Raw genomic sequence first — 16,622 nt, forward strand, 5'->3', positions numbered from 1 at the left:
CTGCTTTGCTCGTCCTTGGTGCCACAGACAAGCAAAGCAAAATGTATGGATGACGGTTGTCAATGACTCCTACAAAACAACCACCCCGCCCCCTTTACAAAATAGCCAAAGTAGCTAACATGAGAGTTCAAAACAAAACTAGGATTAAATAAGAGGTTGTTTTATTGCATCTTGTTTAAATGTATTTAATCAGTTGTTTTTGTTTTTATATTTAACTGACAACTCCAGACTTTTTCCTCTCCCTCCCCGCTGTTCCAATGCTTTGTTGTGGTAATAGCCTTAAGGCTTATGTATGCCTGTGAGAACATTCGCAAAGAAAGGCTTGTTTTCATGAAGACATCTCACCCGCAATACAGTTCTTTCCAAAATCCAGTCAGCCCCGTCACGTTGGCAAAAGGCTTTAGCAATTGTATTTCAATGTGCCTGGGGACACTCAACCGTCTCCGCTGTTCTCTCATGCGTCTTCCTTCCCCCTTCGCTTTCTTGTTTGTATTTAGTGCTTTTCTTCCCCATGGGACTGTAACACTGCACAAGAATCAGTTCCCAGCCTTTCAAGGAGGTGTCGGGATGTTTCTGTGGCAGCATCTCCAGGGAACCCAATGTGCTAAAGCAATGCAAGGGGGGGGGGAAATCACCCATAAGAAACAGTTGTGTTCTTGGGACACTATCCTAAAAATATTCCATGACTGTGGCTCTAGTGTAGTTCCTCTAGTTGGAGGCCAATATGTCTGAAAATATCTCTGGTCTCTAGTTGTGCTGAGTTGTGACACAGTTGGACTTACTTAAAATCTAGAGGACCGTATTTGGCTCAGTTTGATGGGGCCTGTGTATAGGAATGTGGTTTATTATTCTAGAACCGCTTGCCCTCTATTCCACCTTGTAATATGTGTGGGGTTTTTTTGTTTTGTTTTTTAAAAACAAAGCAAGATGGAAAAACCAGGAGGAGCTTGAACAGATCCAATGGGATTGGCTTTTGCCTTCAGTGCAGCTAATGCAGAGACACTTAGCGAAAGTCTTGGCTTTTAGATTCCCAGAACTCCCCAAACCAAATCTATTTGCCTCCATTTACTGCTACATTTGCATGGCTGGCTGGCAACTCTGCACTGTATAAGCCATACTGCCCTCACAGAGCAGCTGAGTGGAATAATAAATTCATTTCTACTCCAGAGTTGTAGGGCCTTGAAAAGACACTGGAGGATATACAGGGTTTTCCCTGTCTCTGAACCACACCCCACCATGTAAACAGGAATCCAGGTATTCTTAAAAATATTTTAAAACATCAACAGTCAGAAATCCCAGAATCCCATCTTCTCTTGGACAATTGGTAAAGTTAACCACAGTAATGGTTCAGATGTCTATTTGTGGCACAGAGTCACTGAGTAGGAGAACCAGAAACAATGAAAGCCGCACTTTTTTTTTCTTTGTTTTCCCCCCTCTCTTATGTAGCCTTTCTATGACCTGCAGCTTCTTTCTCTTGTTCAACAAAAAATTCTCTAAGCTAAATGCATCTGGAAACCAAGCTTTGTTATGATTTGCTGGAAAATTCTCCCCAGCCAGTTTCTGAACTGTACTGTAACACCTTGCATGGCCCTGCTACTTGTAACATAGGTTTACAGGTTTGAACCAGTTTTCCTCTCCGCAACAGTGGCAGTGGAAATAGCCGTGGTAGAGCCAGGGCGTAAAGTCAACTTGCATTCTTCTCAGTTGGCTGTCATCAGCACATTGCTGAAATTCTGGAAGCCAGGAGTTAAAAGACGCTCTAACTATAGCCCTATTTATTATAAGTTTAGTATTGGAGAGAGGGCTTTTAAAGAAGCAAGTCTCTTTAAAGTATGGCTCTGGTTCAGCTCAGAGATTTCTATATAATTCCTGTATCAGTGCCCCTGTTGAAATGTTTGCTTGAAACCGGCTCCTTCTGCTAGATGAACAAAACCAAGCCTAATGGCCTTTCAAGAGATGACAATGGTCATCATGAAAAGAAATTCTGTCCTCGAATAAGGCCTGGAGAATTGCTGTCTCCAGGCCGTATGGGATGCTGAGAGCAATTCTCTGATTTTAAAGCAGTTCTGGAGCCCAATTCAAAGCCCAGTGAAGTCAATGGGAGTCTTTCCTGTGGACCTAGTGGTCTTTGGATTGGGTGACAAGAAGCAGTTGCTTCCAAACAAGGTGAATCCCCAAGTTAGTTTGGTTGGGATTTTTCAAAAGGGGAGGGAGTGTTGAAAACAAAGACCCTTTCTACCCCTTAAATATTGTGCTTGCAGCACGAGACCTTTTCTCATTTCTTTTCAAATCCTTGAACACTGACAAGCATATATTTTATCTCTTTCCCCACTCCCTCACACCATTTTGCCAACAGAGGAGACTGGCTGCACGTTGCATTATGTTATCCCAAGGAGGCTGTTTTCACCATTGTGGCAGACATCTACCAGCGACAGACGGGGAGAGTGCACAGTGTAAAACACTACCTAGCAGCCCCTTCCTGGCCCAGTGTGCTCAACAGGACGGGCGAGCGGCTCTTCTACTTCGACAGTGCATTGGGGTGAGTGGGACTGTATAACTGACTCCTAACCACAGGCCTCAAGACTTGCCAGGACAGCCATCTTAAGGAAAGAGCATCCCACATTAGGGACCCTTCTCCCTCATCTGCCTTCCCTTATCTCCCACTGTGGCCTGCTCCCTCTGTGTTCAGTGCTTGGCTCCTCACTCTAATGTCTTTCAGACATGTTTCTGAGAGTGAAGAATGTATTGGTGATGAGCAGCGGTGCATCACTAGGGTGAGGAAGGGAGAAGTTGGATAGTTAACTTGGGGCAGGGAAGAGAGCAGAAGAGGCAAAAGGGTAGCAAAGCAGGAAACGAAAATGAGGGGGAGGTGAAGAAAAAAATGGCATCGGTCCTGTAAGCCATCCATCACCTTCCAAAAAACTTCCTCAAGCTTCTGGGTGGAACTTGGCAGCACTAGGTTAGTCCCGTTTGAGCCTCAACATTTGGCGTTGATTCCAATAAGAACCGAATCCCAAGCCAAAGTTTTACAAGCTTATCTGCATTCTCTGAGCTTAAATCCTGCTAGCACAGTCTGTCTTGTGCTATTTTGGCACTCCCACTTCCAGCTGAAAAAGGGAATTCTGGGTGCAGAAAATATAAAATAATGAGGGAAGATAACCAAGCATTTGCAAACTTTGAAACTAGTTAGTCTTGATTAGACTTTTGGGCAAAGTTTCAGGGTGTGTGGGTGTCTTATTTTATCTGACCTCCAATGCCCAGGTCTGCAAGTTGTACTTATTGTGGTGCTATCTGCGAAAGCAATATATTTTAGCCTTTTGCTGGAATTGACAGTCAAGTGGTATCAGAACATAAATATTATCATATTGATTTTTAAATGGTTATTCAGATTGATACATGACAGACACTAGTAGTGTATACATCTCTGCCTGACTCCATACCTGTTCCATCTTCACTCTGCAAACCTTCTGTGCTCCTTCCAAAAGAAAATTTAAGACTGGGGGTCAATTATGCTCTGATGTAAATTTGGAATAACCTCTTGGAAGTCAAGAGTTGCTCCAGATTTACACTTGTGTCACAGAGAGAGCACAGTTTGGCCCATTGTCTGTATTAAAGGTATATAAAATGCAGGGTTATGAAGAGCATCTTTGTGACAGGCTGTGAGACTTTGAACGGTCATTCATGAAAGCGAAATTAAGGGGAAAACGCAAACAAAAATTGTGCTGAGATTCTACTGCTCAGTGATTTTTTTTATTTTTTTTTCCCATTGAGAAAGTTGCTTCTCTCTCTCCTGACTTCAGACCCTTTGACAGTGCTGGGGGCTATACCCCCCACTAGTGTCCACATCACTAGAGTGGTGGTCACTGCGTTGATATACATATTAAAAACCATCACACCTCAAGAGACTATCTATCTGGAGTAGGCGACCGTCATAGGGTGCTGATTCCAGTGCGCAGTGTGTCTGAGAGACTTAGAACTACCTTTCGCAGTTTGTGTGCCTGAACTGGTTAAAAAGGGGAAGCCCTGGATAATTCTCACATTTTGACAGTGTGAGGCAAGCCTTAAAGAAGAGGCAGAGTTGCCTCTCAGGTACCTTTCAAAAGAAATTCTAGGGGCAGACAAAATGTGCTCCTGAGCCCAAATCCTCCCCTCTGTTTATAACCGTGTGGCTCCCATGGCAGGCAGTGGCGTTTCACAGATACGTGAGAGGTTTCACAGATGTGTGAGAGCAGAATTAGGCCCCCAGTATTGAATTTTGCAGAGCAGTGCTTGTGGGAAACAAAAAAGTGAATTAAAAACAAAACAATGAACAGAAACAGCATTAAGAACCACAGGGGAATACAGGATCTTCGCAAGTCCAACTGTTATAACCTCCCTCACCCTTCTCCACTTCGCTGAAACTCTTTCTAGCCGATAAACTAATATCCTTGGGATAGATGTGTCTTGTGCTTAAGAGACTGGATGGGGGACTCAGGTGATCTAGGTTCTAGGCTCAGCTCTGCCACAGACTTCCTGTGTGACTTTGGACAAGTCATTTATGCTCTGACTCAGTTCCCCTCTATTAAATGGGGAAAATAATCCTTTGTCTTGTCTATATAGAGTGTAAGCTCTTTAAGACAAGAACTCTCTTACTGTGCATGTATAGTGACCAGCGCAATGGGGCTGCAATTTTCGAGACCTGTGGCTTCTACGGTCATACAAATAGTGAATAGTAGTAATATTAATAAGACCCAAATATCTTCCATTAAAGAAAAATAACAGAGAAACCACAGCTTAGTGTTCTGCTAAAATACTTGCAAAAAAGGTACGTGTACCTTTGTACACAATGTGCACTGCCCATTGTGCCTAACCTACCAATGCAACGAACACTGAAGTCAGGTCACAAATGTCAGATTTTAAAATTTAAAAAGGAAAATAGTCATTCATTCAAACATTGTATGTGACCAATCAAATCCTGGAGTGTATATTATGCCATGTGGGACTCAGCAATGCTGTGAATGTGTTCTCATGATAGGAATTGTGAAATAATTATTTGCTCATTTGTTCTCTCTTTCAATCTGTACAAAATGTTACCCAAATGGTGCACACAGATTATTTACCAAGGAAGTGCATGCGAAAGTAGTTACTCATGAGGGTATGCAGGGGACAGAGCCATACGCTGCCTGCTGTTCTTTTCGACTTTGAACACACAGATTGATGGGCCTGACCTGACTCGGTTCTGGAACTACAGGGCTGTTTGTTTTTTATTTAGCTAAGCTTTGCTTTTTTTAGTCCGACTGAAAATAGATGTTGAGGTTTTGGAGGTTTTATTAGCTTTTATTTCATAATCCGTGGGATGTTCCCCCTTCTCTTCAGCCACATGTGCTAGATCTCTGGAGATGAACCAAGTGTACTTATGTTTCCATTTGCCTAGAAGAAGGAGCATTAAAATTAACCCTTTTCAATAAAGCTCAGGTATTTTCCTGATAGTATAGCTGAGCTGTTTGTGATTTAATCCAGCCTAAACTACAAAATAGACAAAGTTGAAAACATACTTAGGCTCATTTTTTTAGCTGCTCTAAGAGAATTGGTACAGTGGCTGCTTCAAGTGTTACTTCTGCACACTTTGAGATGAATTTTGCCTGGAAGGGACAGTCTGGGATGAGGCAATGCAAAGGCAGAGAGCCCCAGTGGGAGCTGCTGGAGTCCTCTGCCAGGCATAATACCTCCAGGACTATAGGGAGAGCAAGGCTGCTACTCCATTCTCTGGCCAGATGCAGCCCAGCTCTGGTAGCCCTGTGGAAGGGTGGTGAGGAGGTGGCTGGCTCCCTCTAGGTGGTCTAGTGGTAATATCCTTGTGTAGAATTTGTACTCCACGTGCAAGGACAGCAGTTGTTCCAGGCCTCCACACCAAGCCACAATGACAAGGAGCTATTTGCACCCTCATGCAGAACCAGGCATAGGCACTGAAACTAGGGGTGCTTAGGGTGCTGCTGCACCCCCTGGCTTGAAGTGGTTTCCATTAGATGCAGGGTTTACAGTTTGGTTCAATGACTTTCAGCATCCCCACTATACAAACTGTTCCAGCGCCCCTGGGACCAGGCAGAACCTGACTTGCTGGTTTGTCCGTAGTGTGCTGTATTATGGGTTACTAAATAGGATGAAGGTATTGAAGTAACTTTACTCAGAAAAACATTACAAGGGGGAGTTTCATGCAGTACAGATCCTGTCTCTTGCCAAATACTCCTCTGATGGCACCCCAGGTAGCTCTGATCCTTTTGTTCATTTTGTAATGGTCTCATTTGTCAGGTACCTATTTATCGTCCTCCAAGCTCATGAAGCTCGAAAAGGGCACAGTTATTGCTCTCAGCAAGGCTGTGAACGCATTAAAATCATCACACACATGTCCTCGAAGGATTCCTGGAGTTGTGCCCTTAACCCTTTCCTGGAGAATAACAGGAGACTAGCTACACAGTACTCAATGTCTCAGCGACTGACTGTGCCTTGCAGCCAGTGTGGAGCCCCACAGGTACAGAACTGAATACTTCTTTGCAATGCCAATCAGAACTTCCTCTGTAGAACGTAAGCATCTTTATAAGAAGGTAATATTCACAAGGTATGCAGAAGGCCCTTAGGCAATTCCCTCTGCTCCTAAATGTGACCAGAAGGTAGGATAGCGTAGTAGGAGGGTCTGGTTTTCTATAGCATTTTACAGTATGCTGCAGAGACAGACAACTTCTCTGAGGTCAGTTAACTAGAAGCAAATGAAGTGTATATTTGTAGCAACTAAAGTTGTCACTGGGATTGTTGAGATGTATTTAGCTTTGAATTCAAACATACTTATATATAATTTGCTGTTCTTCAAGCCAGGGTATGATGATCATGATCTATCTGTATTTTAAATGAATAGCCATGCAGATTCTGATCTCCCTTACTTTGGATTTACACCATTGTAAATCATGTGAAGTCATCCCAGATTCACACCAGTGCAACAAAGAGCAGAATCTAGTCTATACTGCACAAACAAGGCATGTGCATCCTTAACACTTAAGCTGAGTACAATGTCATATAATCAGCTATTAGCTAAGGTGATGAGATTCTTTTGAACAATGACCATTGCCCAAGTGAAGTATATGATATCCTGATTCAAAAATACAATGCAATTAACTTCAGAATGAGACAAGGAGTAGACCATTTCATAGATTATAAAGCCAGAAGGGCCCCATTGTGACAATCTAGTCTGATCACCAATATAACAGTCCATAGAATTTCCCTGAATTAATTAATGCAGGGGCATTCCACGCAGATCAGAGGACACTGTAGTTTTCCAGACCTTTTGGACATATCTCTTCCAGAAGGTGGTAATTTCAGGACACTAATAACCATGTTGGCTAATCATTGTTATGTGATCCTATTCCTGGAAAAACCTCTTCCTTTCATGAATGGTACCTGTAGACTGTAGAATTGACTGTTTCTAATGAAGCATTCAGAGAGGCTCAATATGTGATCTACACATAGGTATAGCCATCCAGATTGCATCTTTACTTAAACATTTAATACTGTTGCCAAAAAATATATAGTAACTCAATTCTACTTTCTATGGCATCTTTAGATTCACACTAAATAGTCCCTTACACCCTGATCCTGCAAACACCTATGCATGTGCTTACCTTTTTAAATGGATTTAGAATTTGCAAAATTCAAACGATTGCAATGACATTATCAACACTGAAAATTAACAAAGGATGATATTTTTACAATGCTCATGAGTGGTTTATTCCCCTGCCTTTTACCAGCGTTGCCATCCCCCTCCCCCCCCCACCCCAAAATTGGCATTCAAAATTCTGTCCCATTTTTCATTCAGTTCTAGTACCTTTTACTCACATAAGTAAAGTTAAGCATGTGCTCTTAGGCTTACTCTGCAATGAATGCCATTGAAACCAGTGGGGCTGCTTGCAGAATAGCCCTAATTAATAGGTATGAGAATGATGGAATCAAGCCAGTTGTCAGTAAAAGTCAAAAATATATGGTGGTGGAAATAAGAGATGAGAGAGAATGCAAACAAACAAAAAAACCAGCAGAGGTTTAGGTTACTGAAACAGTCCGCTCCCCTTTGCATCTCTTTCAGCAACTAATGATCAGTTTTCTAAAGGCATTCTTGTTCTGCACCAAGTTTTTATACAGGAGGATGGAGGAGTCAGGGAGGGTAAGAAAGAGCTGGAGTTGATAGGCAAGTATAACTAAGGTATTTAGGCACTGACAACCCTGTATTTGGAGGTATCTACTCTCAATTTAGATTGATTTTGAGTAACTATTTTTAACATCATTTTTATCTTCATCTCTTCAAGCTAAATGTTTAATGAGTTTTACATGTTTGTGATTAAGGTTCATAACCTGCAAAAATATGCACTTTGGAGTATTTGCAGGATGGCATTCCAGGAGTGTGTGGTAGGGTGAAATGGGCAGTTGATACAATTTTTTGTTAATGAGCAATTGTTTGAGAGCCATTTTTTCCCCACCAAGCTTCTTCCCTTCATATAATTACAGGTTGCTATCACTAGTAAACCCTCAACCAAATATGTAAGAATCCAGATCCAGTCGGTCAGTAGAGCGGACATACAGAATCACTTGAAGTCAGCTTTCATTAAGGTATGCTTTCTACCAGACTTGAATTCGTGATTAAATAGGGGAACTCATTTCCTGTAAAAGTTACTGCAAAAACTTGAAGACAGTGAAAGCAATAGAAATGGGAAGCTAGATTAGAAGATTCATCTGCATTGTTTCTCTTATTTATAATTATGGGGACTAGCATTTGGCTCTAAATAGTTTTGACTGTAATAGGACCAGTATGGGGGCCTTAATAAACTATAACTATTATGCCCAGCTCTATTTAGTACTCTGGGATTTACATCTATGGGGTCATATCTGCACATCTTTCAAGTTTTTCTCATTAGACAGTATGCTTGCATATGTACTGTCAGAGTGTACCTGTGCATTTGAGATGCTGTTACTGCTAATGAATGCCAGCTAAGGCTAGTGTGGCATCCTTATGGATTCAGAGTAGCTGGGATTTATTGTCAGCTGCATTGCTTCCTCTGCACTCCCTCCCCCATCTCCCCCCCCCCCCCCCAAAAAAAATCAAGGCTGAATTAACTGAGGATGCATCACTGGCTGTAGTGAACTGTAAAATGCATGTAAGTTACTCTATGCAGTTTATTCCCACACAGAGCTATTTAGAGATGATAGGAGAAGCCAATGGTATTTCGTAAAACTTTGGAGTTTTCCAAAGTTTTAATTCCAACCATTATATTTGAAAGGAAATTTTAATTGTGAAAACATGTATATGGAACGTAAAGGCCTAGAGAATTGGGGGTAAACACCCAAAAGAACAAGCTATGCAGCAGTCCAGAACTCTTGTTTTACCAAATGAAACTCAAGCCTCAAGTGTGGTTCTTAATTTATAACCTGCCGTTTCCAAATAAGTCTTAAATTTGGCAAAATGAACTCTCCCAGGTCTAGGAAGCTGACACATTCATCTGTGATTTGTGTCAGAAAAGTCTGTTACTGGCATCCTAAACAGCTTCTCTCCACCACTCCATGACCCACAATTAATACCTACCCTTGACCCTGGGTTATCCTTGTGTTTCCTTTTATTCTGTGACCCTGCAGTGGCCCCTTTCCAATTCTTTTTTTTCCCCCTGTTGGAACTCCCTCCTCCTTCCAACCCTGAAATCTCTGTGCTCTTAACTTTGAATATCCTGTTGCACGGAAAAGCAGCCCTAGCGTTTTTTTTGCTGGGTTTTGGCCAATGTATATCCAGGCTCATCCACCTTGGGCCTGTATTCCCTGGAGATCCCATATCAGAAGCATGAGATTTGAACTCATTGGTGATTAGGGTTGCCAACCCTGCAGGATTAATTCCTGGAGACTCCAGGCCAAAGATTAATCTTTAATTAAGGATTGTCATGTTATTAAATCTCCAGGAATACGTCCAACCAAAATTGGCAACCCTATAATGGTAATAAGGGTCTAGAAGGTTTTGAATCATTTGAGCACTAGATCACCTCATGCCATGTTATGCCTCTTGTGCAGAAATCCTAATAAAATCTATCAGGCACTTGCTGTATTGTTTTTAAACCTGATTTTAAGAATAACATTGAAGGAGCAAAGAAATTTAGAGTTAATGCTTCCATTTCATCAGTGTGCCTAGGCATCTCATTCCATAAGGTATTAGTACAGAAGGTCACCTATAGCTAAGGTTACAATTCTTTCACTGAGGTCACAGATTCTGTGACCTTCTGGAACTTCTTCTGGGGGAGGTGTCAGCCCTGGGGCTGTTGCAACAGCAGCCATCAGAACAGTGGACTGGCAACCAGCCCTGGGGCCGCCGAAACAGTGGCTGGGGCTGGAGCAGTTGCAAGCCCTGGCAGTGTTCCCCCCAGGGTATTCTTAGTAAAAGTCAGACAAGTCACAGGCCTCCATGGATTGTTGTTTATTGCTCACGCCGCGTCCGTGACTTTTACTAAAAATACCCATGACGAAATCTTAGCCTTACCCATAGTTATACAGCTCCCTGATGGAGAACTACATGAGCTTCAATACCATGCCATGGTATTGAGTAGTCCTAGTTCTAAATCACTGAACTACACTGTACCTGAACTACAACTCCCATGATGCCAGTGGCAGCATTTCCCAATCAAAATATTCCCGCTTGACAGATTTCTTAGTAATCAATTTTTTCAGTGGAAATTTGAAATTGTCCAGGAAAAGAACCATTTTTAAGCCAGGTACTGAGACATCTAACTGACCTTAAATGCACCTGTGTGAACAGAGGCTTGTTTAAAAATAGGCTGAAAACGTGACCACCGGTGTATTGCTTCACAACTCTATTGTTTTAATATAGAAACTAGGCCTTTGAGGTACAGATGCCAACTTCCTCTATTTTCATATAGCACACAGCTCACGAGACTTAGGTAAAACTATTATTCTTCATTATCTCCAGTGATAAAACCTCTTCAGGACTTGGTACCTCTTACATAGTAATGATACATTTTATGGAGTATAAATGCTTGATGTTCTCACCTGTCTGTGAGAAAGGAATTACAAACACAGGAGATAGGACCAGAGTTTAAAGTTGCCTATTTGTCCACAGACTGCTTCAGCTAATCCTAACCTGTATTTTGGTTGCAGATAAATGATGACATTTTCCTGTTCAATAGTCGGGGGATATTCTTCTTGGTGCTAGACGCATGTTCAGGAGCAGTCGTGAGTAGGCGGCACTTTGACACCGTTAGTGCTATAAATGCTGCCGGTGCAATAACTGATTATGTTCAAACATCTATAGAAGAGAGGTAAGCAGGGTGTTGAAAGTTTAAGTTCATGTAGCAACATGTGGGTGATAGACAAAGAGGAAAATGACCTACTTTTCATAGCTGATCTTGTGCCTGGTGAAATCTGACAGATTGAAGCTTTTCCAAAAATCAAATCTTCTCCAGAAAATAAAACCCATGCTTCTCTCAGAGGGTTACACAGACTGCAGACGGAGACAAATTTTCTGGAAAACTGGCACTTCCATTTAAGTTAACAGTTTGTTTTCCATCCTGAGGTACATAAGGCCTTTTGCAATGACATTTGCAGTTCTATTAACTTATTCTGGTGTCCAACTGAAACGGCAGCAATTTCCTGGCAGGGGATGACTCATTTTTTCCATTGCTGGAAAGAGAGAGTTTGTTTATTCTTGCTGGTGGTTGTTTGCTTTTTTTGATAGAGAAGAATCAGAGGTGTGCCAGACTCTCCCACAGGACTTTTCTTGGGCAAGTCAGTTAATTGACCTGCCGGCTCTGTTACCTTAGATGTGCTTCGGCAATGAGCTGGATCATCTGTGTCTGTTCCACATTGCTTGTGGTTTTCTGTGTCACCACATAAACATGGAACAGCAGAGATTTATAGAAAAATTCTTGGCTGCTGGTAAAAGCAGGTCAAATAACCAGAAAACAGACTTTCACTCCAAGGCATTTCTGAGCAGTTCATGACCATGGATACAAACACTGCTGAGCTATCCCATGTGTATTGTCACAGGATCCACTCACTGGTAGAGGTGCCACCTCCTGGTCCCTCTGGAGATTAGCTCTTTCTGGGTGCTGTGCCCTCCTCCGAAGATCTCTCCGCCCATCATTCTCTCTCACCCTGCAGCTCCACTCACTCCAGCTTCCTCTTTGTGACTTGGCCCTCTGGCCAGGTCACTATGGTCCTCCCTTCTGGGATATCAGTCTGCCCATTCAAACTGGCCCAGGCAGTCTGTTCTCCACTGCCTGGTCTGAGCCAATTCCCCAGTGGCTGGTAGGAGAACCCTGATCCATCCTCAAGAGCAGAATTCTAGGTTCCAACTCAGACCCTCTACTCAGTTTCCAAGGTCTGGTCTCTCCCTCCTTTTCTGGGTTTGCCAGTCCCTCACATCTCTCTTCTCCCAGGGAGCAACTGCAGACTGCTGCTGTCAGCTACTAGGCTTTATACATGCCCTCTTTTTCCAACCCAACTGAGCCTCATCTAATTAATCCCTGCTCCCTGGCTCCTCCTCCAGGTGCAACCTGAGGAGTTAATTGGCCCAGCTAGCCACCGTAACCACTCATGGTCTTATGTGGGGTGGACAAACATCATATGTATGTGTGAATATATGAAATAATCTATTCACATATACCCACATAGATACATACATGATCTGGGTTCATATTTCACAGGCACAAACAGGTAGTCAGTCATCTGAATGCTATCAACTGCCTATAATTCATTGCAGGTGCAATTCATTGTGGGCTCAAAATTGCATCTGTGAGGTTAGAAGCCAGCCTCAGGCTTGACTGAGAATCAGATGCAGAAGGTATGAATGTGTGAGTTTGGGACTATATTGTATTTCAAGTGAATTTTTCCTGGGGGTAAATATCAATACCCTATGTAGGATATGCTTTTTCAACCATTTTTGCTTTGTTTTGGTTCAGAAGGAAATGAAGGTGACATTGAAAAGGTAAAGCCCTGATTCAGGAAAGCATTGAAGCACATGCTTAACTTTAAGCATTGTTGTGTGTGTTTGAAGTCAATAGACTCATAGACTTTAAGGTCAGAAGGGACCATTATGATCATCTGGTCTGACCTCCTGCATGATGCAGGCCACAAAGCCGTCCCTACCCTTACCCTTGACTCTGCTGTTGAAGTCCCCAAATCCTGTGGTTTAGAGACTTCAATTAGCAGAGAATCCTCCAGCTAGCGATCCCTGCCCCATGCTGCGGAGGAAGGCGAAAAACCTCCAGGGCCTCTGCCAATCTACCCTGGAGGAAAATTCCTTCCCGACCCCAAATATGGCGATCAGTAAAACCCCGAGCACGTAGGCAAGATTCTCCAGCCTTACCCTTATTGGCCATTATACTATTTACCAGCGATGGCACACTGTTCCTGTGACTAATATCACATTATCCCATTAGACCATTCCCTCCATAAACTTATCTAGCTTAATTTTAAAACCAGACAGGTCCTTCGCCCCCACCGTTTCCCTCGGAAGGCTGTTCCAATATTTCACCCCCCTGACGGTCAGAAACCTTCGTCTAATTTCAAGCCTAAACTTCCCCACGGCCAGTTTGTATCCATTCGTTCTCGTGTCCACATTAGTACTGAGCTGGAATAATTCCTCTCCCTCCCAGGTATTTATCCCTCTGATATATTTAAAGAGAGCAATCATATCCCCCCTCAGCCTTCGTTTAGTCAGGCTAAACAACCCTAGCTCCCCGAGTCTCCTTTCATACAACAGGTTTTCCATTCCTCTGATCATATTAGTGGCCCTTCTCTGTACCTGTTCCAGTTTGAGTTCATCTTTTTTAAACATGGGAGACCAGAACTGCACACAGTACTCCAAATGCGGTCTCACCAGCGCCTTGTACAACGGAAGCAGCACCTCCTTATCCCTACTAGATATACCTTGCCTAATGCATCCCAAGACCGCATTGGATTTTTTCACCGCCACGTCACATTGCCGACTGGGACTTAAGCATATGTTTAAGTGCTTTCCAGAACTGGGGCATAAAGATGCAACAGACACTTAGCAAGAATAGTCTTATGCTATTGTGCTATAATAATTGTCCTTCTTTTCAGCTCAGTTGTTCTTGTGTGCTCTAAAGACGGGTCAGAAATGATGGGAACCTCTGAAATGTCTGTTTTTACAAGGTTAGGTTCTGCAAAGCCTATTGTCTTCCACAAAAAAGGTGACTATATTTATGTGAATTACACTGCCATGCCTTCTTTGGCTAAAATTGAAAGTGCATTTGTCTAGCAAAAATGTACAAGCACCACCTTCTGAGTTTATAAATATAGACTATGCTATAAAATATACCAATATCATCTAGGGAAAATTGTTGAAAAGCTCGAGCCTCAGAGCTAGGCAGAAATTTGAGGAATCTTTACCTTTTATTACAAATCTAAAACTGAACCCGTCTCACCAATAAATAGCCACACTTTGTGAACTTTTCACTCCAAAAAAAAAAAAAAGGCCCCGTTTTTCCAGTGGAAATTAATCAGTTTCTGAACAAAGAGTAGACTCCAACTTTAAAATTCAAATATTTTCAGAGGAAAAACCAGCCATGAAGTTAAGTTTAATGAGAGAGAAAAATACCCTGAAATGAAATTCATATGAGAGCAAAATGTAGGTCACGATGGAAAAAAAATCACCAGTTTTGGACGACCCTACTTATACTTTTACCTTGATTTCCTGCAAGATCATTTGCAGTAGCAAGAAATTTTACAGTGATCAACTAATCTATAATGATGTGCCCCTTCAGTTCAGATAAAAATAAGAAGCTGAGCCTTTTTCTCAAAACTGAAACCAGACAGTTGGTCTCCCTGTTCTTTTTAATGTTTTCTTGCACCTCTGCACTTCCCAAGACTAGAAGCAGACATTCCAAAATACCGTAAGAAGGGCTTTTCTCACTGTAGTCACAACCCAACTGGGAGTTGAATAAACCCAGATCTAAAAAGTTTTTTCCAGCGTTCTTTCCAGACCAAAAAACTTGAGATCATTTTGGATGAACTAGATTGCAATCTGGACTAGGTGTTTGTCCATCATTCCCTTTAATGGGGGTGGCTAGCACTGTCTTTGCTGGGGTACCTATTCCATCCTTATTACCACTTCAGTTTCCAGTCAGTGGATTGACTTCTTCTGCAAGGAAGGTGAAGTGCCTTTTGATTGGTTGTCCAGAGTTTGTTGCCCTCTTGGGGCCTCATCCAAAGCCCACTGCAGTCAATGTATTTCTTTCCATTGGCATCAATGGTTTAATCAGGCCCATCTAGAGTTTCATATCCTTGTTTTAAAATCAATAAAGATATTTGTAAAGGAACAAAAAGGAAAGGGGGGGCGGGGAATATAGTGATACAAAACTGTGGCCCAATCCTAATACCATTAATTGGTCCTTAGGCAGGCCAAACACCCGCTTTGTTCAGACTGAAAAAACATAGCAAGGTCGGACCTTCTTAAAGTGAGCTAGCGCTTGACCCTGGTGCTGCTGCAGATAAAACTCCCATTGACTTCTGTGGGAGCAGAATAATCAAATGAAGGGACATCCAGATTTACGTCTGCACTTCGTCTTCCAGATCAAATTCCGCCCCCAAGTGCACACAATTCCCATACAAAGGGAGTTGCATGCATGCACCTGAGGACAGAATTTGAAACTGAGTACCTCCCACCATTGTGCTGAAGAATTGCATAGCTCCAAGAATATCAGAGGTACTCGATTATACTGTAGTGCCCCAGACCAACAGACTTAATCTTGAATTTCCTGTCTCTTGCTGATTTTAGCTGAAATTCTTGTCAAAGGTTTAGTGTGAATGTAGCAGCCATGTGCACATTGTGCTGGCGGTGCCGTATTTCCACACAGTAATCCTACTGGAAAGTAGAAGGTCGGCCAAGTACCGCTTTTGTGGAGTAATTCCTTTAGTTGATAAGAAAATCAGCCAGCCAGCCATCTGTGATTCAGTTTGATACCTCTTAAGCAGAGGTCAGAAGTGGAGTTGGCTGTATTTTCAGTCACACTTCTTTTTTTCTTTCGCATCTGTTTACAGCAGTGAAGTAACTTATCCAGAAAATTTTTATTTAAACTTACTCTGATGCCTGGTTTAAATAGCCATGTTAACTCACTCATATTATTCTTAAAATGAGTGGCGGGCATACACTTCAGAGCAAGGAAGGCAGGTGTGCCTTTGTGCTCATTTTAGTTACTGATCAGCTGTTGTTGTTTTTTTTTAACTTTGCAGAAAATAATTTTCATTTTTTAGCCATTGAAACCCTAAAAATTTCAGTCTTTGGCAGAAAACCAAAATATTTTCATTTTTTTTGATGAAAATACAGAAATGTTTGAAGAAAATTTAAAACTTTTTTTTGTTATTTTTTGGGGATCTAAAAACCCTTCCTGATCCGCTCCATTCAGAGTACTTTACATGCATGATTCTGTCCTCCACCGTGGCTCTCTGTATCACTACTCTGGTGGTGTAGAAAGAAATGGAAATGCTTCTCACAGAATCCCCCCATCTTAATGAAAATCCGTGTTGCTGCAGGAAGCAAAAGGTGCTGTAGTTTGGTAGGTAGCATTTTTTGAGTCAATAGCGAACTA

General features: G+C 42.2%; 2 protein-coding genes across 5 annotated transcripts in view; both read left to right on the forward strand.

Annotated features, from left to right (window-relative positions):
* CEMIP (cell migration inducing hyaluronidase 1) overlaps positions 1-16,622 on the forward strand; it is a 147,868-nt gene that overhangs the window by 49,850 nt on the left and 81,396 nt on the right. The gene's annotated exons all lie outside the window — the stretch shown is intronic.
* Positions 1-16,622, forward strand: part of LOC101938579 (inactive cell surface hyaluronidase CEMIP2-like) — a 67,191-nt gene that overhangs the window by 49,254 nt on the left and 1,315 nt on the right. The window contains exons 17-21 of the mRNA XM_024107531.3: positions 2,357-2,539; positions 6,289-6,508; positions 8,527-8,628; positions 11,170-11,330; positions 14,116-14,225. Of these exons, the coding sequence (XP_023963299.2) occupies positions 2,357-2,539; positions 6,289-6,508; positions 8,527-8,628; positions 11,170-11,330; positions 14,116-14,225 (776 nt within the window). The remainder of the gene's footprint in view (positions 1-2,356; positions 2,540-6,288; positions 6,509-8,526; positions 8,629-11,169; positions 11,331-14,115; positions 14,226-16,622) is intronic.

This window comes from Chrysemys picta, chromosome 10, assembly GCF_011386835.1.
Source record: "Chrysemys picta bellii isolate R12L10 chromosome 10, ASM1138683v2, whole genome shotgun sequence".
Taxonomy (NCBI): domain Eukaryota; kingdom Metazoa; phylum Chordata; order Testudines; family Emydidae; genus Chrysemys; species Chrysemys picta.